This window comes from Mercenaria mercenaria, chromosome 6, assembly GCF_021730395.1.
Source record: "Mercenaria mercenaria strain notata chromosome 6, MADL_Memer_1, whole genome shotgun sequence".
NCBI classification, from domain to species: domain Eukaryota; kingdom Metazoa; phylum Mollusca; class Bivalvia; order Venerida; family Veneridae; genus Mercenaria; species Mercenaria mercenaria.
The window spans coordinates 64,941,773-64,963,218 of NC_069366.1; the positions used below are offsets into that span (position 1 = coordinate 64,941,773).

The 21,446-nt window shown below is 34.0% G+C and overlaps 1 protein-coding gene and 1 long non-coding RNA gene across 4 annotated transcripts in view; both read left to right on the plus strand.

The window, feature by feature from the left end:
- Positions 1–21,446, plus strand: part of LOC128557808 (uncharacterized) — a 31,158-nt gene that overhangs the window by 2,765 nt on the left and 6,947 nt on the right. Inside the window, exons 3-8 of one of the 3 annotated variants that reach the window (XM_053546167.1) lie at positions 183–348; positions 1,878–1,976; positions 2,270–2,596; positions 4,178–4,226; positions 5,200–5,244; positions 12,175–12,309. In XM_053546167.1, the coding sequence (XP_053402142.1) occupies positions 183–348; positions 1,878–1,976; positions 2,270–2,596; positions 4,178–4,226; positions 5,200–5,244; positions 12,175–12,309 (821 nt within the window). Of the gene's footprint in view, positions 1–182; positions 349–1,877; positions 1,977–2,269; positions 2,597–4,177; positions 4,227–5,199; positions 5,245–6,502; positions 6,518–12,174; positions 12,310–21,446 lie in introns of all 3 variants that reach the window. The other 2 variants (XM_053546168.1, XM_053546169.1) reach the window with 2 other exon arrangements.
- On the plus strand, positions 6,529–11,211 carry LOC128557809 (uncharacterized). Its single transcript, XR_008371411.1, has 2 exons — positions 6,529–8,742; positions 9,046–11,211. It is a non-coding gene; the product is annotated as an uncharacterized LOC128557809 (long non-coding RNA).

Consider the following 21,446-nt stretch of genomic DNA (forward strand, 5'->3'; position numbering starts at 1 on the left):
CTTTCTACATTGAATTTATTAAACTTGACATAATTTTATTCAATAAGTTTATATTAAATACACTGATGAAATATCCTTTTTATATGGATATTTCATAGTAATACTATATTAACAGAGGCATTTTTGGTTAATATGCAGTTCCTTCAGGAGAAATGTTTATTCACACATATAGTATATTTTAGGTGTTTCGCCTTGGTGTTACCCAGCCCACATCATACCACACGCCAGGCAGTGAATACATGACAAAGAGAGCGCGTAAGGCTTGGTTACAGGAGAGAGCATTCCTTGCTTTGTTTATAGCAGCTCATAGAGGACATGATAAACTAGTCAGAAGATTAATTGAAGCTGGTAATTGGGGTTTTTTCTTCGTCTCAATCACTGATATGAATGGTTTTAAATTTTTGTTTGTTTAAAGGTATACCAGTATTTGCGTAACACAGAAATCTTTTGTCCACAAATTGTTAGACAAACAAAGGTTTTGAAAATTAAAGGTATTTTGCTTGCATTTCAATGTCTTCTACACAGTTGTGTCTAAATTTTCAGAATTGATATCTTTTATGTCAAGAGCTCAAAGAACTCAATAAAGGCAAGATATGTAACTGGAAATTATGATCTTTTTCTAGTAATGCTTGAAAATTTTAGCATTGTTTAAAACTTCACATTGTTCACTAAGTCAGTACAATAAAGATTAGGTAATTTTCATGGCAATTGGTTATATATCCTGGTTGGCAGCCTTATTCCCTGTGTTAATTCAAATATGAAATGTAAGTGCTTCTGATTAAGGACATGATGCAAGTTTAATAATATTCATAAAAAATTTCAAATTCAAAGTTGCATTTTTAGCTTGACTATACAAGTATATGGAGAGCTATCCTACCCTACCCGGCGCTGGCGTCTTTCCATGTCCCCACCTTGGTTAAAGTTTTTTTACGCTTTCTCTTTTTTCTCCTTGTCTCTGTAATTACTTAATGGATTTGTTACAGACTTGAGACTTCAAACAGTTATTCCTCATTATCACCCACATCATATGGTACAAGGGCCATAACTCTCACACCAATATTTCATGAATTATCCCCCCTTTTTACTTAGAATTTCAGGTTAAAGTTTGGTGCGATTTCACTCTCTCTCGGTTATTACTATATGGATTAGATTCAGATTTGAAATAGTTGTTCCACATCCTCACCCACGTCATATGACACAAGGTCCATAACTCTGGCACCAATTTTTCATGAATTATGCTCTCTTTTTACTTGAAATTTCAGGTTAAAGTTTTGGTGCACTTTCACTCTATCTCAGTTATAACTAAATGGATTGGATTCAAACTTAAAAAATTGTTCCACATCATCACCCACATCGTATGACACAAGGTTCATAACTCTGGCACACATTTTTCATGAATTTTGCTCCCTTTTTACTTAGTATTTCAGGTTAAGGTTTTGGTGCACTTTCACTCTATCTTTGTTATTACTAAATGGATCTGATTCAAACTTAAAACAATTGTTCGACATCATCATTCAAATCATATGGCACAAGGTGCATCACTCTTGCACCAATATTTCATGAATTATGCCCCCTTTTTGCTTGGAATTATATTTATTTAATGTTTTGATATACTTAATCTTTATCTCTCTTATTATTATCACCGGTAATACTTTTGACATAGGTTCAAGCTATTGTCCAATATCTTCATCCACACTAAACGCTCCAGTGACAGCTCCAGTCTCCTCAGATGTGCCCAGTTTCACTATCCAGCATAGTCGAGCGCGCTGTCTCCTGTGAAGCTCTTTTTTGCAAATATTAGCAATATTGAAACCACAGTCTAAAGTGACTTAAGAACTAAATGCTGTGTAATTTTAGACTGTTTCATTTTTCGTCAGGAGCCGATGTGAATGCCTGTACACCATTGGGTAGAACTCCATTACATGTGGCAGCCTCGCAAGGTCATGGTCACATTGTTGACCTACTTCTAGAAAAAGGTATCATCTCTGTTACCATTCCTCCAGTTTTTGAATTTCAAACATTCTTTCCGTTAGGTATTTTTTAGTCAGATAATTATTGTATGTACAGTTTTTGTTTTTTTCTGTATTTTGTGTAATTAATGTATGTTGTTATACTTTTTCCGACAGCCTATGTCTACTTAATAAGATTTCAGTTAACTTGTTGCTTAATTAATAATATTGGCAGACTGCCTAACTGAAGGTGCTGGGATATCTTTTTGTTGATAGTCTGTTGAGTGTATGGCTTGCTAACGCTTCCAACATTTGTATAGGTGCGGATATTGATGCAGAGGATGAGTCGGGTGCAACTGCACTTACTATTGCTGCAAGGTTCGGACACAAAACCTGCGAGAGACACTTGTTTCTGTTTAGATGGCAGGAGCGTGCAAAACGCACAAAGCCAAGTGCCGAACCACCCAAAATGGCGCATCAGTATTTTGATTCCTCATTTCCTGTTTGGAAAAAAGGCGGCAGGTGTCAGATTTATTTCATGAACATTTTACCACCAGGCGAATATGAGGGAACAAGATTTAACTCCCCTAAAAGACGGACAGAATTAACAGAGGACGAAATAGAGGAGCTTGAAGCTATTGGTCGTGGTAAGTTATTTAAAATTATGTTATTATTGAATTAATTGAGCCATTAATTTGATTCATTTGAATAATTCTTGAGCCCTAAATTAGGACAATGTAGTTTTTGATTAAAATTCAGAACATTCAAATTTTATTTTTAGATACAATCTACAGGTAAACTATAAAACCAGATATTTACCCAAAGCTAACAGTTTGCTGCTTTTTATACCCCCACAAAACGAAGTTTGGGGGGGTATATAGGAGTGAGCTTGGAGGTCGGTCGGTCAGTCGGTTGGTCGGCCTGTTGGTTTTGCATGGTTTCCGGATGATAACCCAAGAAAGGCTTGACCAATATAAATAATTTTTGGTATACAGGTGTAACATCAGAAAATACAGGTCAAGTTCGACTTTTAGGTCTGTAGGTCAAAGGTCAAGGTCACAGGGACTCGGAACAGTTAAATGGTTTCCGGATGATAACTTGAGAATGCTTGGGCCTAGGATCATAAATTTTGGTACAGTCAGGTGTAACATCATAAAATGCAGGTCAAGTTCGACTTTGAGGTCTGTAGGTCAAAGGTCAAGGTCACAGGGACTCGGAACAGTTAAATGGTATCCGGATGATAACTTGAGAACTCTTGGGCCTAGGATCATAAATTTTGTTACACAGGTGTAACATCATGAAGTGCAGGTGTCAAGTTCGACTTTGAGATCTGTAGGTCAAAGGTCAAGGTCACAGTGACTTGGAACAGTTAAATGGTTTCCGGATGATAACTTGAGAACGCTTGGGCCTAGGATAATAAATTTTGTAACACAGGTGTAACATCATGAAATGCAGGTCAAATTCTACTTTGAGGTCAGTAGGTCAAAGGTCAAGGTCACAGTGACTTGGAATAGTTAAACGGTTTCTGGATGATAACTTGAGAATGCTTGGGCCTAGGATCATGAAAATTGATAGGGAGGTTGATTATGACTAACAGATGGCCCCTAATGATTTTGAGGTCAGTAGGTCACAGGTCAAGGTCACAGTGACCCGGAACATTTAAACAGTTTTCGGACAATAACTTGAGAATGTTTGAGACTAGGATCAGGAAACTTAATCTGGAGGTTGGTCATGTCAAGCAGATGACCCATATTGATTTTGAGTTCCAGAGGTCAAAGGTCATTTAAACTTTTACAGGCAATAACTTGAGAACACTTGGGCGTAAGATCATGAAACTTCATAGGGAGGTTGATCATGACTAGCAGAATGATGACCTCTATTGATTTTGTGGTCAGTAGGTCAAAGGTCAAGCAAGTTTGGCTTTGACATTGGCTTAGTTCTGTGACAAAGCCATATTGTGGGGGTATAATTCGTCACTCCTGTGACAACTCTAGTTTTAATAAGAATTGATGCACATTGCAAAACATTGTAATATATGGCCAACATGTAGAACTGATCATCCCTTGAGAGATGTTATTTTTACAAATATAGACAGTTAGTGGAGATAGCCAAAACCCAATGTGAAAATTTCAAATTAAATCACAGTATATACCCAGACAGTTTTGTCAGAGTAAGCTCTAAAATTCTCCCATATTTTAAACATTCATAATCAATTAACTTTATTACAGATGGGAAATTACCAGCTATAAAGGAAGGAAAAAGACTGCGAGCAAAAAGGTTTGTATAGCGTAAAAAATGTGTATGAACTAAGCTATCTGCTATGTATGTTACAAGATAATGAATATACTTAAAGCTAGCTAAAACCCCTTTATTAATATCTGGTATTTCTAATGAGCTCAATTACTGCAATTTATTACCACAAAGTGGTGTGGGAGACATATTGATTTACTCCTCTGTGTGTGTGTGTGTGTGTCTGTCTGTCTGTCTGTCACAAATCTTGTCCACGCTCTAAGTTGAACATTTCTCATCCAATCTTCACCAAACTTGACAAAATGTGTTTGACTATAAGTCCTCCGCCAAATTGGCCTAGGCATTTCGGAATTATGGCCTTTGAATTACTGAAAATCCGCTTTTTTACTCTTGTCCACGCTCTAAGTCAAACAGTTCTTATCCGGTCTTTACCAAACTTGAACCAAATGTTTTTGACCATAACTCCTCAGCCAAGTTCATTAACTAGCCAAATCGCTCCAGGCACTTCAGAATTATGGCCCTTGAATTACCCAAAATCAGCCTTTTTACTCTTCAAAGGTATATTTGTAGTGAGTAAACTTTATATAAAAGACTGACTTACTATTTAGATGATTAGGTGGGAGACATGCGCTTTTCTCAAAAGCAGCTCTAGTTTAGGATTTGTGAATTAGCATTGCTTCCATATTAATATTCCCTTTTACTTACTGATTTAAGCAATTTTATATTAAGAAGTACCACAGAATCTTGCTGAATATGTTCTTTTTAAATGTAATTAAAAATATTAGCTTTAAATCTAATGAGTAAAATAAGTTCTTTCACAGATGTCTTTATTGGCTTTTGGAAAAAAGTCCATGATAAAATGATACAACTGGACATTGACTGTTATAAACATAACCTTTCCTGGAGTTATTCATAATATATATGTATGATTTGCTTGTTTGTATATTTGTGTAACTGTCATTTTGTACTATATGTATATTTGTTGACTTTTTCTATACAGTGTAAGATTTTGTATTGGTGACGTAAATGGTGGCAGTCAACATGTGTAAGATTGTTTGTCTGTTAAACGTAACACATAGATCTTTTATTACAGAAGGATGTAGTTTATTTTGATTTTCATAGATTTTTTGTTTGCTTCTAAACAAACGGAGGATAATTTTATGCTGTTTGATCAGAAATCTTTTTAGCAGGCTTCAAAGTGGCACAGACAATCAACCCTTACAAACTTACTGTGTAAAATGGCAGAATTACAGCCATCATAACTTTTAATATCATTAAACATTAGAAAATACTAAAAAAAAAGAAAAAAGACAGAAAAAGCAAGTTTGCTAACATTTAGTTGTTCCTAAGACTGGCAATATTAGTGAGGTTGGAAGGGTTCTGGTGTTGCCTTACTACTGAATAAAGCAGAATTATTCCCAAGAAATAGAGTAGAGTACTTTTGTTAAAATTCTAGAAAGCAAAAGAATTTTGAATCAAATCTTTGCATTGTATGTAGATCTGTAACAGAAGCAATCACTCCTGTACCATTTAAAGTGAGTTTTACTGGATTTTATTGTGCCTCTTTCACCAGCATCAAGAAAAAATAAGCTGAAAAGTCACCATATGACCTAAACTTTAGGTGGCATGATTTATCTGAACACCCCCACCCACTTCCCCCCAACAAACAAAAAGAATAAATGTTTTAAGGAAAGTACTTGTTAATGGAACACTGCTAGCTTACTTTAGAGAGATTATACACCACATTAATTTAGCAGTTCTAATTAGCTCAGAATCAGCCTGTATTAACATTATCCAAGCAAGGTTACAATGTTGAGAGGGTTTGTCTATGCTGGACACACTGCATGTTCTATTCTTCTCAATAAAGAGCTGCTGTGAAATCATTTTTGTGGGCATGAAAATATTGGTTTTGGCAAAAATGACTATTTCACTGGGATATGAATTTGTTAATTTTAACTTTTGAAGGCAAAGTGAATAGTAATTTTATGTATGAAATCCACAAAATAAGTCCCCCAGAAATATTAATGATTTCATGGTATATCTGTTTCCTTTCAGTTTTAAATGTTTTGTTTTTCCGTCCAGGTGTCTGTCTGTTTGCCCATCTGTCATTCATTGTATCATGATACAACAGAAACATATTACTTTAGCAAAACTGTTCACATTGAATATAAAAATGGAATCTCTACCCCATTTTTTGCATGGTCAGTGTACAGTTTTTAACACCAAGTGTAGTAAAAGGAAAACTTGAAATCCTGCTTTTTGAGTTTCATTTTTCTCATAATGAATGTTTTTCATTTTAACAGAATGAATTACATGAGGTATAACAACTTACATATTTTGTTTTTCTTCCTTACTGCATGCCTTATATTGTTTAATTAACTGTTTACATCTTAGTCCATTACTTTACATACTGTAAAGTCTGATATTTTTAGGGGTTTTTTTTGCCATATCCACAAACTGCCCATATACTTGCAAATATCTGGTTATGCTTTATAATAAGTATTTTACCACATTTACCCATAAATAAGACGAGCCATGTGCAAGACAGGTTCCTTTAATTACGTCAAAATCTGCATATTTTGAAGACTCTTTTATTAATACATTGACTCACTTACTAGACAGGGTAAAACATTAGATCAAAATTTGAATGAGAAAACACAAGTTTTATAGGTGAGTAAATACAGTATTTCTCATTGTGTGAAACCAATAGCAGACTTTTAGCCTCACAAAAGTATCAGACTTTACAGTAAATACCCCGTTTTGAACATATCGAACCCACAACAGACACTGGCTTATATGTGTGTAATATTGAAAATATTCAGAAATGTTCATAACATTAAAATTTCTGTTGCCTAACTTCAGTACATCTGAAGCTGAAAAATGTTTCTTTAAGTTTTCAATAAGATCAATTTTTGAATGAACCAGTTTCATTAAGATTAGGATAGTGGTAATATTTGCCAATGTCTTGCATGTGTTATAAATACCAATTCTGTTGACAAATGTACCAGTAGTATTCTAAAGTAACAAATTTATTTTCTCTGTTACCTAGGCTCATATTCATCAACAATACAATTCTTACATCAGACTGAAAAAAAAATGGATAGATTAAACGAGACTAACCTTCATAGAAGGGATGTTGAAGTTTGATCGAGATTTTATCAACTGTTAACATCCTTGGGAGGCATTATGGTTATGCAAAGTGCCTTGAAAACTGAGTTTTACACAAGAGGAGGGAAAAAAGAAATTGTTCTATGGTTCCTCAACTAAATTTAAGGCTTTGAATAAATGAAAAGTTGATAAAAATGGGCTGTCACTGCAAAATAATATACCAAGAATTTACCAAAAGAAAAGATTAGACATGCTATTTATTTATCCAAGAATCTATAATGCAATTATTGTATATATATCAAGGCATGATATTAGATCATGTATGTTAATGAGAAAAGATTATGTATATGTATGCAATAAGATTATACACTTATTCAATGACAATGATGTGATTTAACCTTTAGCTTGCTAGTGGCAAGTGGTTGTGCCTTTGCGACCAGTGCAGACCAAGATCAGCCTGCACATCTGTGCAGACTGATCATGATCTGCACTGTTCGCTATTCAGTCAGTAAAGTTTCTGAGTAAACACCCCTTTGAATAATAAATGGTATTACCCAAACTGAATGATGGACCAGTCCATTTTAGAAATTTTGCAAGCTAAAGGTTAAGTTGCTATTGAGGGTGTGCCAATAACAACTTCAGGCATGCCATTGCAGTTTCCAATGAGTTGGTTATTATATTTCCTAAGCCTAACTTATGTTTATTGATACATGTCACTTGGCATTCTAATCAGAGGTTAATATATATAGTGGGTATGCCTTCTGGTCATAATTGCACACTCCTGGTGCAGTAATGGCCCTATGGCCATGGTGAAACTAGATGTGCCATTATAGATAAGAAGGCACACCTCAGCAATTTATTGACCTTTTATCATATACACTGCTATATGACAGTCACATTGGAATGCACGGACATTCCACCAGGGCCTAGAAGTATGCCAGTAACATGTTATTTGTTCGGTGTACAAAGTCAACTGGTATTTTTATACCTGTAATTTTTAAACATAAAATTGTTTCTATTTGTAGTAATTTATATAATTGCCATTTATTGGACATTTGTATTACCAGATTCTGAAGTTATTACTATTTATCAGCATTAGGTATATTATTAGGAAATAGATTTTAAACAGAAGCACAGTATACAATATGTATTAACCATTGTAAAAACTTTTATTTCTGATATGACCTTAGTAACCTCTTATGTGAATCAATGTACTGACCCTGCCTTCATTTCTGACAATTAAAACAACTAAATTTCTTTTTTATAATTTATTTTACAGTCAACAGAGGTAGTAAACCGTACACCACTGCATTGTTTGTGGTTTTGTCACATTTTTCTCTTTTCTGACCTAAAAAAAAAAGGACTTTGTCAAAACCGCTCACGAACAAAATTTCCTGTGTTGCTTTCAATGTAGGTCCGAACTGCCAAGGTCAAGGTAACAGGCACGCCCGCCCGCTTAGCTCAATAGGTAAGAGCGTTGGTCTACGGATCTCGGGGTCGTGAGTTTGATCCTCAGGCGGGGCGTATGTTCTCCGTGACTATTTAATGAACGACATTGTGTCTGATATCATTAGTCCTCCACCTCTGATTCATGTGGGGAAGTTGGCAGTTACTTGCGGAGAACAGGTTTGTACTGGTACAGAATCCAGGAACACTGGTTAGGTTAACTGCCCGCTGTTACATGACTGAAATACTGTTGAAAAACGGCATTAAACCCAAAACAAACAAACAAACAAAGGTAACAGGCAGGTCTGTACTTCTAAGATCAAGGTCACAGGCAATGTCAATTAACTGTACCCATGCTCATTCATAATTAAATAATGATAACATATTTCATATCTCAGGCATAAATTTCAAATCATAATATATTAACATTACAGAAAATTCAATGGATCATGGATGCCTTTGCCTAAGTTCTATGTACCTAGAGAGGTTTTAATATCCTTGAATGCACAAAATTCATACTGAGGGGATTGTGAATTAGGTTGGTTGAGGTTACAAACTTGTATAGGTAAAAGTACATGTAAGATTTCTTTCTTTTATTTCAGTAAGCATCTGAGATTTCAAGATTCAGACCACAGTACTAACTGCTAGCTGTTTACAAAATTTAACGTTACATGTTTCAATGGACTTGTAAAAACAGGCTTACATGTTTCAAATGTGTACATTTACCTGTATCAAGCAATTGATTGATATCAGACACTTTTAGCAAATGCTAATTGTTAAGTTTTATAAGTGAGTTCTTGTATGAAGCCAAAATGTCTTTATTATTATGCCTAATTCCTATACAGTCAGTGAGATTTAGCCCGAAACTATTTCACAAATTGAAATGAAGTGGTTTTACTGAATACCAAGCACTACTATTCTCAGGCTGTTATTCTATATCTATTAGCTGTTTTCCATCTTTTCTAAACAATTTCAGGCTGAGGATTTCAAATACTGACAGTACTAATTACCTTGATTATATCGAGTAATTTTCTCAAAGCAATTATTAATTTTTTAGTTTATTATTTTAAATTTAGTATTATTATAGTATATAAAACTTTTTACAGTTGTTTCAGCTGAAAGGTTGTATCTGCCTATTTAATACAATCCTTTATACTATAATATTTGTGTTACCAACATGACATCATATGCATTCAATACAAATGGCAGAAACAGCCTTTATTTCAGTAGAAATTTCTCAGTCTGACAAAAACATTGATTGTAAATGCTAGACACAACCTTTTATCAGTAATTAAATTCCATTTCACTTCAATAAACAAGGACATTACATATATTATTTTAAGTTAAGGTTATTGCCATTTGGATGTAGTTTCTGAAATTCAAAAAAGTTAAGTGATGCCTGTTACGATCTTTTATTTCTGGGATGTCATTTTGTGTGGCACTTCAAGTTGATGTCATGAAAATATGTCTATTCAAACATGCCAGGTGTATGACAGATACTTACAGCCAGGTTTCAATGGTGCCCTGTTTACTTAGTAGATAATTGTTCCAAATGTAAGATAATAGCTGTTAGCTTAATAATATGTAATTTAATAATAAATAACTGGTTCGGAATATGTACAATTTTACCTTTAGTCATGTATATATTTTCATCAGCCTTGCATTTTTATGCCCCCGAAGGGAGGCATATAGTTTTTGAACTGTCTGTCCGTCTGTCAGTCTGTCGGTCTGTCAGCTGGTCAGTCTGTCCGCAATTTTCGTGTCCGGTCCATATCTTTGTCATTGATGGTTGGATTTTCAAATAACTTGGCATAAATGTGTACCACAGTAAGACGACGTGTCGCGCACAAGACCCAGGTCCGTAGCTCAAAGGTCAAGGTCACACTTAGACGTTAAAGGTCATTTTTCATGATAGTGCATTCGTGTCCGGTCCATATCTTTGTCATCCATGGATGGATTTTCAAATAACTTGGCATGAATGTGTACCACAGTAAGACGACGTGTCGTGTGCAAGACCCAGGTCCATAGCTCAAAGGTCAAGGTTACACTTAGACGTTAAAGGTCATTTTTCATGATAGTGCATTCGTGTCCGGTCCATAACTTTGTCATCCATGGATGGATTTTCAAATAACTTGGCATGAATGTGTACCACAGTAAGACGACATGTCATGCGCAAGACCCAGGTCTGTAGCTCAAAGGTCAAGGTCACACTAAGACGTTAAAGGTCATATTTCATGATAGTGCATTGATGGGCATGTCCGGTCCATATCTTTGTCATTCATGCATGGATTTTAAAATTATTGGGCATGAATGTGACCCACAGTAAGACAACATGTCGCGCGCAAGACCCAGGTCCGTAGGTCAAAGGTCCTAAACTCTAACATCGGCCATAACTATTCATTCAAAGTGCCATCGAGGGCATGTGTCATCCTATGGAGACAGCTCTTGTTTTAAGTTTCATTTTATATTATTCAGAATGCTCAACGACATAATTAATTGTAATTCAGAACATCTGACAGTTCTGTCTGACTCTCCTTCAGTTGTTACATCTTGGTCTGTCTTTCAGCACTTCTTTACTTTATTTAGTCTAGGCATGGCTGTACTGTAATAAAATCCTTTGAACTTTTATATTTTTTAAGCCTTTAGGTCAGTGTTGGATGGACTTGTAGATTGACAGCTCAATCTGACTAAAGTACTTGATCTTCTAAACGAAGATCTGAGAACGACCCATTCACATTCGTCTTTTGTATATTTTGAATTTCTAATATTGCTATTTTTATTTTCGCAAATCTATTTTTATTTGAACCAATCAGACAAAGAGTAAGAAAAAATTGCAGTCAATCCAGGGCTCGAACCCGGGACCTCTCGCTTACAGAGCAAGTACCCTACTGACTGAGCTAACCGGCTATCTGACATCTTTCGACATAAAACTTGTAGATATCAAAAACCAAGGTTTTTTAAATCTTGCAGAATGTTGTAAGTTAGCTTTTGATTGGCTAGCGGAAGGATCGTCAGAACAAGGCTAACAATAGCTCGTTGTCAGATCCTAAGCGTAGCGTAATAGGAGATGTACTTTAGTCAGATTGATTGACAGCTTTACTATTGAACAACAACCAGTCACAACAAATTATCATGTTTTTTATGAAAATCCTCTAATGTTTTAGATCACCACAATGTTCTCTCTTCATTTTAAAAAAAAAAAACCCAAAGTAATAAAATCTTAAGGATGCCACTTACAGTCTTTTCCTTTATTAGCATCCTGTGGGCATTACATTTTTTTTTTCAAAATATAGCTGGGGAAGTGCGGGTTTATTAGGGGAAGAGCATTAATCAGGGAATAAATAGTTTTTCAACTTTTTCAGTGCCTGTTACGAGGTTCATTAGCTATTAGATTCTTTACAATTATGATAAAACATTTCAGTGGACCAGCCCGACTTGGCAAGAGAGGAGGTGTCTCATATGATCAGTGGCTGGGAAGAAAACTGTCAGCGGAACAAAAAATCATCAACATAAAAAAGAGTGAACTTGAAAAGAAGAAGATAGAGGAAGATGAAAGGTTCGTATCCAATCATTTTTACTGTCTGCTTTGCCGCATAAATTTTTACAGGACTACAACATTGCTGCTGCTTCTTCATGTACAGTAGTGTATGAATATTTCTCCATCTTTTGTATAATTTTATACGTTTTAATACGAGTATAATTATGCTGCAGTAACTTTCCTTTATTATCTATGAAATATTACTCTTTCCACTTCAAACATTTTGTATATTTGGGTTTTGTTGGAAATTTTACAAAAATTATACACCAGTAAGCAGTTAATGTACATCCTACTCCAATTTTTTTGTGTGTCTGTGTGTGATTGGTGTGCTTTGTTTTACTGTTTGAGCATAAAACTTTTTAAAAAGTATTAGATAATCGTTCATCAGTATTCTACAGGAACTACTTTCAGTCAAGGTGTTTACAGGAAACTGTAATGCTTTACTAACAGAAACTTATTAATGCTCAATAATAATTATTCTGTTCTGCTATGTATCTAAATATAAATATTGCATTTCTTTGATTTATTAATATTTTAGACATCAGAAAGCGTAAGTAAAACTGTTGTTTCATCTAAGTATCATATTCTAGAACATATCCAAGGGCAGACCATTTTGTAGATTTGGAGAGAGCCTACTCTGTTTAATAATTATTGTTCCGTCATAGTATTATGTTTTTTGCTCAGTTCCCATTGAGAATAAGAAAACATTTTCCAAAGAGAGATGGTATGCTCTCTTGTATGTTTTGGCACAAGAATTTTTAGGGTTATGACATTTGTAAAGAGAATTTACTATTTGCAGCATAAATGTTGTATATCGACTTTAATTTATGCTACTGTTTTGTTTGTTTACATCCCAAAGTGCCTTATTACTGTGCGATACCTATAATTGTTTAATCGTAAACAGGTTCTGTCAAAACAGTTGTGTTTTCTTAGTAAAGGTGGTTAAATTTGATGGATTTGTTCTAAACTTTTATGACAGATCATACACTTCATTTTACACATATTTTATATTGACACTTATTTATATTCACTGATCACTTAGAAACATCACAGATGTTCATTAGGTTAATTTTCAAAATTTTATTTTGTATAACCTATTTGTTCAACCAAGTTTAAGCTTTTCAGTATAAGAAATAACTGTTTAAACCCACTTTGTATTAGGCATGATTGGAATAAAAAGACAGCATTTATTTTACTTTAAATTTGCATGGAAAAGTACTGAACAGTTCAAAAGAATTCAGTTTCTATAAATTATTATTAACCCCCTTTTGTGTTACATGATCAAAAATGAATTCGTTCTTAAGCTACAAGCAGTTCATATTGTTGGCATACCCTATTAGTTATCGAATTGAACATTCGGTGAGAAAATTGGAATCAAAAGAAATACACAGCTTTTTGTAATTTTCACCTTAAAGGGAGGTTACAAAATTACATGTAGAAGAATATGAAATACATTAAAACGTCATTTTTTTTTTTATAATGGTAGGAATCTGGGTATATATAACAGGCCTTTTTTGTCCCTTGAATAATTTTCTTTAAGATTAATTATACCCCCACCAAACATGTTTGAGGGGGGTATATAGGAGTCAGTTTTGTCGCGTTTGTCGCGTCCCGTCCCGTCCCGTCCCGTCCCGAAATCTATTATCTCAGTTATTACCAAATGGATTTGATTCAAACTTAAAATACATGTTCCACCTTATCACCCACATCATGTGACACAAGGTGCATAACTCTTGACACCAAGTTTTCATGAATTATGTCCCCTTTTACTTAGAATTTAAGGTTAATTTTGTTGTATTTTCACTATATCTCAGTTATTACTAAATGGATTTGATTCAAACTTAAAATAGATGTTCCACCTCATCACCCACATCATGTGACATAAGGTGCATAACTCTGACACAATTTTTTTTATGAATTATGCCCCTTTTTACTTAGAATTTAAGGTTGATTTTGATGTATTTTCACTTTATCTCAGTTACTACTGAATGGATTTGATTCAAACTTAAAATAGATGTTCCACCTCATCACCCACATCATGTGCCCACATCATGTGACACAAGGTGCATAACTCTGACACCAAGCTTTCATGAATTATGTCCCCTTTTACTTAGAATTTAAGGCTAATTTTGTTGTATTTTCACTATATCTCTGTTATTACTAAATGGATTTGATTCAAACTTAAAATAGTTGTTCCACCTCATCACCCAGATGATGTGACATAAGGTGCTTAACTCTGAAATAAATTTTTTATGAATTATGTCCCCTTTTACTTTAAATTTAAGGTTGATTTTGATGTATTTTCACTATATCTCAATTATTACAAAATGGATTTGATTCAAACTTAAAATAGATGTTCCACCTCATCACCCACATCATGTGACACAAGGTGCATAACTCTGACACCAATTTTTCATGAATTATGCCCCTTTTTACTTAGAATTTAAGGTTAATTTTGATGTATTTTCACTATATCTCAATTACTACTGAATGGATTTGATTCAGACTTAAAATAGATGTTCCACCTCATCACCCACATCATGTGACACAAGGTGCATAACTCTGACACTATTTTTCTTGAATTGTGTCCCCTTTTACCTAGAATTTAATGTTAATTATACCCCCACCAAACATGTTTGAGGGGGGTATATAGGAGTCAGTTTTGTCGCGTTTGTCGCGTCCCGTCCCGTCCCGTCCCGAAATCTATTATCTCAGTTATTACCAAATGGATTTGATTCAAACTTAAAATACATGTTCCACCTTATCACCCACATCATGTGACACAAGGTGCATAACTCTTGACACCAAGTTTTCAAGAATTATGTCCCCTTTTACTTAGAATTTAAGGTTAATTTTGTTGTATTTTCACTATATCTCAGTTATTACTAAATGGATTTGATTCAAACTTAAAATAGATGTTCCACCTCATCACCCACATCATGTGACATAAGGTGCATAACTCTGACACAATTTTTTTTATGAATTATGCCCCTTTTTACTTAGAATTTAAGGTTGATTTTGATGTATTTTCACTTTATCTCAGTTACTACTGAATGGATTTGATTCAAACTTAAAATAGATGTTCCACCTCATCACCCACATCATGTGCCCACATCATGTGACACAAGGTGCATAACTCTGACACCAAGCTTTCATGAATTATGTCCCCTTTTACTTAGAATTTAAGGCTAATTTTGTTGTATTTTCACTATATCTCTGTTATTACTAAATGGATTTGATTCAAACTTAAATAGTTGTTCCACCTCATCACCCAGATGATGTGACATAAGGTGCTTAACTCTGAAATAAATTTTTTATGAATTATGTCCCCTTTTACTTTAAATTTAAGGTTGATTTTGATGTATTTTCACTATATCTCAGTTATTACAAAATGGATTTGATTCAAACTTAAAATAGATGTTCCACCTTATCACCCACATCATGTGACACAAGGTGCATAACTCTGACACCAATTTTTCATGAATTATGCCCCTTTTTACTTAGAATTTAAGGTTAATTTTGATGTATTTTCACTATATCTCAATTACTACTGAATGGATTTGATTCAGACTTAAAATAGATGTTCCACCTCATCACCCACATCATGTGACACAAGGTGCATAACTCTGACACTATTTTTCTTGGATTGTGTCCCCTTTTACCTAGAATTTAATGTTAATTATACCCCCACCAAACATGTTTGAGGGGGGTATATAGGAGTCAGTTTTGTCGCGTTTGTCGCGTCCCGTCGCGTCCCGTCCCGTCGCGTCCCGAAATCTATTATCTCAGTTATTACCAAATGGATTTGATTCAAACTTAAAATACATGTTCCACCTTATCACCCACATCATGTGACACAAGGTGCATAACTCTTGACACCAAGTTTTCATGAATTATGTCCCCTTTTACTTAGAATTTAAGGTTAATTTTGTTGTATTTTCACTATATCTCAGTTATTACTAAATGGATTTGATTCAAACTTAAAATAGATGTTCCACCTCATCACCCACATCATGTGACATAAGGTGCATAACTCTGACACAATTTTTTTTTATGAATTATGCTTCTTTTTACTTAGAATTTAAGGTTGATTTTGATGTATTTTCACTTTATCTCAGTTACTACTGAATGGATTTGATTCAAACTTAAAATAGATGTTCCACCTCATCACCCAAATCATGTGCCCACATCATGTGACACAAGGTGCATAACTCTGACACCAAGCTTTCATGAATTATGTCCCCTTTTACTTAGAATTTTAGGCTAATTTTGTTGTATTTTCACTATATCTCAGTTATTACTAAATGGATTTGATTCAAACTTAAAATAGTTGTTCCACCTCATCACCCAGATGATGTGACATAAGGTGCTTAACTGTGAAATAAATTTTTTATGAATTATGTCCCCTTTTACTTTAAATTTAAGGTTGATTTTGATGTATTTTCACTATATCTCAATTATTACAAAACGGATTTGATTCAAACTTAAAATAGATGTTCCACCTCATCACCCACATCATGTGACACAAGGTGCATAACTCTGACACCAATTTTTCATGAATTATGCCCCTTTTTACTTAGAATTTAAGGTTAATTTTGATGTATTTTCACTATATCTCAATTAATACTGAATGGATTTGATTCAGACTTAAAATAGATGTTCCACCTCATCACCCACATCATGTGACACAAGGTGCATAACTCTGACACTATTTTTCTTGAATTGTGTCCCCTTTTACCTAGAATTTAATGTTAATTTTGATGTATTTTCACTATATCTCATTCTGATTGAAGTATGAAGTACTCCAAGGGAAGTAACCTTTTTTAACCTTTGTACTGAGTTTCTTCCCCTTAAATTCCAGGAATTTGTCTATTTTTAGAAATCCTATTTTTAGATTTTCAATCTTTTTTATTATAAGTCCTATGTAAAAAGTAAAAACATTTTTCCATGGTAACATGGGTCGGTAAGACACTTCTTTGTATTCACTTTTAGTGTATCTCTAATATTAGAGATTTAATATATTTACTAGTATTACGATACTAGTATTATACTAGTATTACTTATATGTGGAAGCCCAGGATGAAGTACTCCAAAGTATTTTTAAGATTCCTTATGGTTGCCATTCTTCTGTGACAAGACCGTATGGTGGGGGTATGAGTCACTCCTGTGACAGTTCTAGTTGAATACAGTACTGTAGTTGTGACTTACCTACTGTGAGCAAGTGAGTACCGGTACAGAATCCAGGATATAGAAAATTTCTACTGTGAGCAAGTGAGTACTGGTACAGAATCCAGGATATAGAAAATTTCTACTGTGAGCATGTGAGTACCGGTACAGAATCCAGGGTATAGAAAATTTCTACTGTGAGCATGTGAGTACCGGTACAGAATCCAGGATATAGAAAATTTCTACTGTGAGCATGTGAGTACCGGTACAGAATCCAGAATATAGAAAATTTCTACTGTGAGCAAGTGAGTACCGGTACAGAATCCAGGATATAGAAAATTTCTACTGTGAGCAAGTGAGTACCGGTACAGAATCCAGGAAATAGAAAATTTCTACTGTGAGCAAGTGAGTACCGGTACAGAATCCAGAAAATAGAAAATTTCTACTGTGAGCAAGCGAGTACCGGTACAGAATCCAGGATATAGAAAATTTCTACTGTGAGCAAGCGAGTACCGGTACAGAATCCAGGAAATAGAAAATTTCTACTGTGAGCAAGCGAGTACTGGTACAGAATCCAGGAAATAGAAAATTTCTACTGTGAGCATGCGAGTACTGGTACAGAATCCAGGATATAGAAAATTTCTACTGTGAGCAAGCGAGTACTGGTACAGAATCCAGGATATAGAAAATTTCTACTGTGAGCAAGCGAGTACTGGTACAGAATCCAGGAATATAAAAAATTCCTTCACCATATCAGTGTAAACATAAAGTACCGTAATTTAAAACATTTTGTGTGTATCAACTGCACTATGTGTTTTGGCAAGGCGTATGTTCCCCATGAAGATTTTATAAAAGACATTGTGTCTGAAATCATTTTTCCTCCACCTCTGATTCATGTGGAGAAGTTTGTAGTTACTTGCAGAGAACAGGTAAGTACTGATACAAAATCCAGAAACACTGGGTAAGTTAACTGCCTGTTATTGCATTACTGAAAAATTAATGAAAAATGGCCCTGGACCCAAAAGAAACAAACAAACAAAAAAATGTCTATTACTGCAGGACATTTAATTGTGCCTGCAGCTTAGTCTGTATTCAGACTGTATTTACTAATAGGTGCCCCTTTTCTACTGAAACCTACTAATAATCAGAGCTAAGTGGAAACTTATACAAAAGCAAGAATTGGAAATTTAGAAAACTGTCTTTAAAGAATTAAAAAAAGACTATCTATATAGTTGATAGCCAGGCAAACTGCAGCTCTACATACAGTCATTTTATATATTAAAGTTAAATACATTTGCTTAAATCAGTATCTAATGATGAAATAGTTTAGTAGTATAAGAGCTTAGTACATCTTTAAATTTACATAATGGCTAGCCCTTGTGTATGCCTTGGAGCTTTTACATGTAAATTTTGTTGTATTCTGGAACTATGTTACTATGTTTAAAGTTAAAAGTAGAGCCTTTATGTAAAAAAAACTTTCGGATTAGGTATTATTTATTTGGAATTTTTAATTGGATTTTTGTACTATATATTAATTGGTTTTAGACACTACTTTAATTGCATTTTTAGGGATATTGTTTACTATTATTTAATTAGAAACTAGAGATGTTAGAAGGTACTTAGATTTACAGTAAGAGTGTACATTTAATTGACTTGTGATAAAAATGTCTTTGATACCATATAGCACTGCTAGCACTGTCACATCATCATCATCATCATCATTGACCATACTGTCACAAGCAAAATCATGCCCTCATAAGATTATCATGCAGTTTAATACTTATTCTTGAAGACTGTCAGTTACCACATGGACTAGTAATTATCTGAAGCTGTACAGGCTTACTGTCATGGAAGATTATGTATCAATTAAGTATTTCAGACATTGACTTTTCATGATTCTTAGTTGTTATCATGCTGACTAACATACCTTGACTATCAGTTTTTAAGTAATCAGCAAGGCTGATATTAATTGTCATTTATCTTGCTGACTGACATTCTTCTGATTATCAGCAAGATTATCAGCAAGACTTAAACATTCAGTTTAGACAGATATTCTATGATTGACATTTGTTATACAGACTGACATTTCATGATTTCATTTACAATGATGCTGGCAGAAAATTGCATGAATGTCAAAAGTGACTGATAGTTCTGTTATTGTTAAGGAAGGTAGGTTACCTTTATATTTGTATGTGCGCATGTCCAACTGGAAGCTAACGTGACGATTTACAACGACGTTTACGACAAACTAAATGTGTTTGTATATTCATTCTTCTGAAAACAAATCATAGACCTGTCTTCGATCTGATGCTTTATGGTTTAATAATGCAGAAATAATGAATAAATTGGCACAGAAACGCTTCAAAACAATGTTGCCTTAAAATGACGTCATTGACGTCATGACGTTACGTGTCAGTTACCGCGCAAAATTAATAGCTTTATCTTGAAAGTATGTAAGTCTGTGTATTTTCTTTATTTTAACTATCTTCAAATAACAAATATTTGCTGAAATATTTGTTATGAATCTTTTGCTTTGAATAATCATCAATATTTTGCTTCTTTTATGTAGTTATATTGAAACGTTATGCGGATTTTAAGAAAATGGATGATGGTAACCAATGTTATCTGGAATAAAGTTGGATGAAAGGTTACTTGTAAAGGCCATTTTCAAATAAAGAATCTAGCAGTTTGATTTGTAATACCTATTTTTCAGGTTCCGTTGATAATTTGTTACTTATCTACTAAAACTAAGATCTAAAATTGTTCAAATTTCAGTAGAAAAATGTGGTTCCTTGAATTTAATTGATGTTACCATGGAAACGAAGCCCGTGACCTATGTATCTAAATGTAAAATTCAAAAGCGTTGATACTAATCTATTTAAGAAACACAGCTTCGGCTTTTTATTTTCATTTCAACAATATCCATGAGAATAATAACAGCATGCTGAACGATTTTTCCATGAAAAATGCCAGACGAGGGGTACTGCTTTATCTATTCTAAGGTGTGAAATTTGTTTGAATCAATGCAAATAACAAGAAAATATAGCTTACGTTAGAAATAATATGTTTTAAAGCTACATTAACTAGAAAGATAATCTTATTCAGTATGTTTTATAAGAAATTACGATAAAAAGCAAGATATAAGCTATTTTAAACATCTCTGTTGCCATGGTTACTGTAAACTTTAAGAAAAATAGGGTACCATGTAAAGTGCTTGGTATTTTGCTTATAATATTTCCCAAATATTCCATTTTGGTCATTAACAGAATGCCACTTAAGCCGTCGAAAACCACTATTTTTATACATAATTGTTTAAAAATGAGAGAAAATGCGTTACCATGGAAACACGAGCCCCGCGACATATACATTTAAAGCTTTTATTAGAAAGCTGACGTGCATACTAGTAAAATTATCAATTATGCAGACTTCTACGGATATCAATGAAACTAAAATACACTGAAAAGTGTTAAATATCCGTATTTTCCTTCTTCTTTCAATATGAAATACCTTTAGAGGGTCATGTTCTTCAAACCTGGATAAAAATTGAATTTGAAGGGACAGAGACAAACGAAATTAAGATTGTAGCAGGTAAAACTTCATATTACACGAAATACAAACAAATGCTGCGGTTAAACTAACTTGAATTTACCCTTGTAACAAGGTAACCTACCTCCTTAAATATCATCATATCAGCTGACAGTTCATGAAAAGTTTGTCAGTATTGTTACTTTGATTTATTTCATGATATGCAGTTGTAAAATCAGATGTTCAATATTTAGTGAATGACCGCAGACGGATATTTCATGATTCAGAGAGGCATATATCAGAACTGCTTCAATGTTGAACCAGAAAAGCAGTAAAACTTGAAAAAAAAATCTAAATGTCTGATGAATTCAGTGACATGTTAGATATTTAAAATTGACATGGGTATGTTTATTTGGAATCATAAGGATAGAATTAATATTATATGGTGTTTCTTTGGGCTCCAT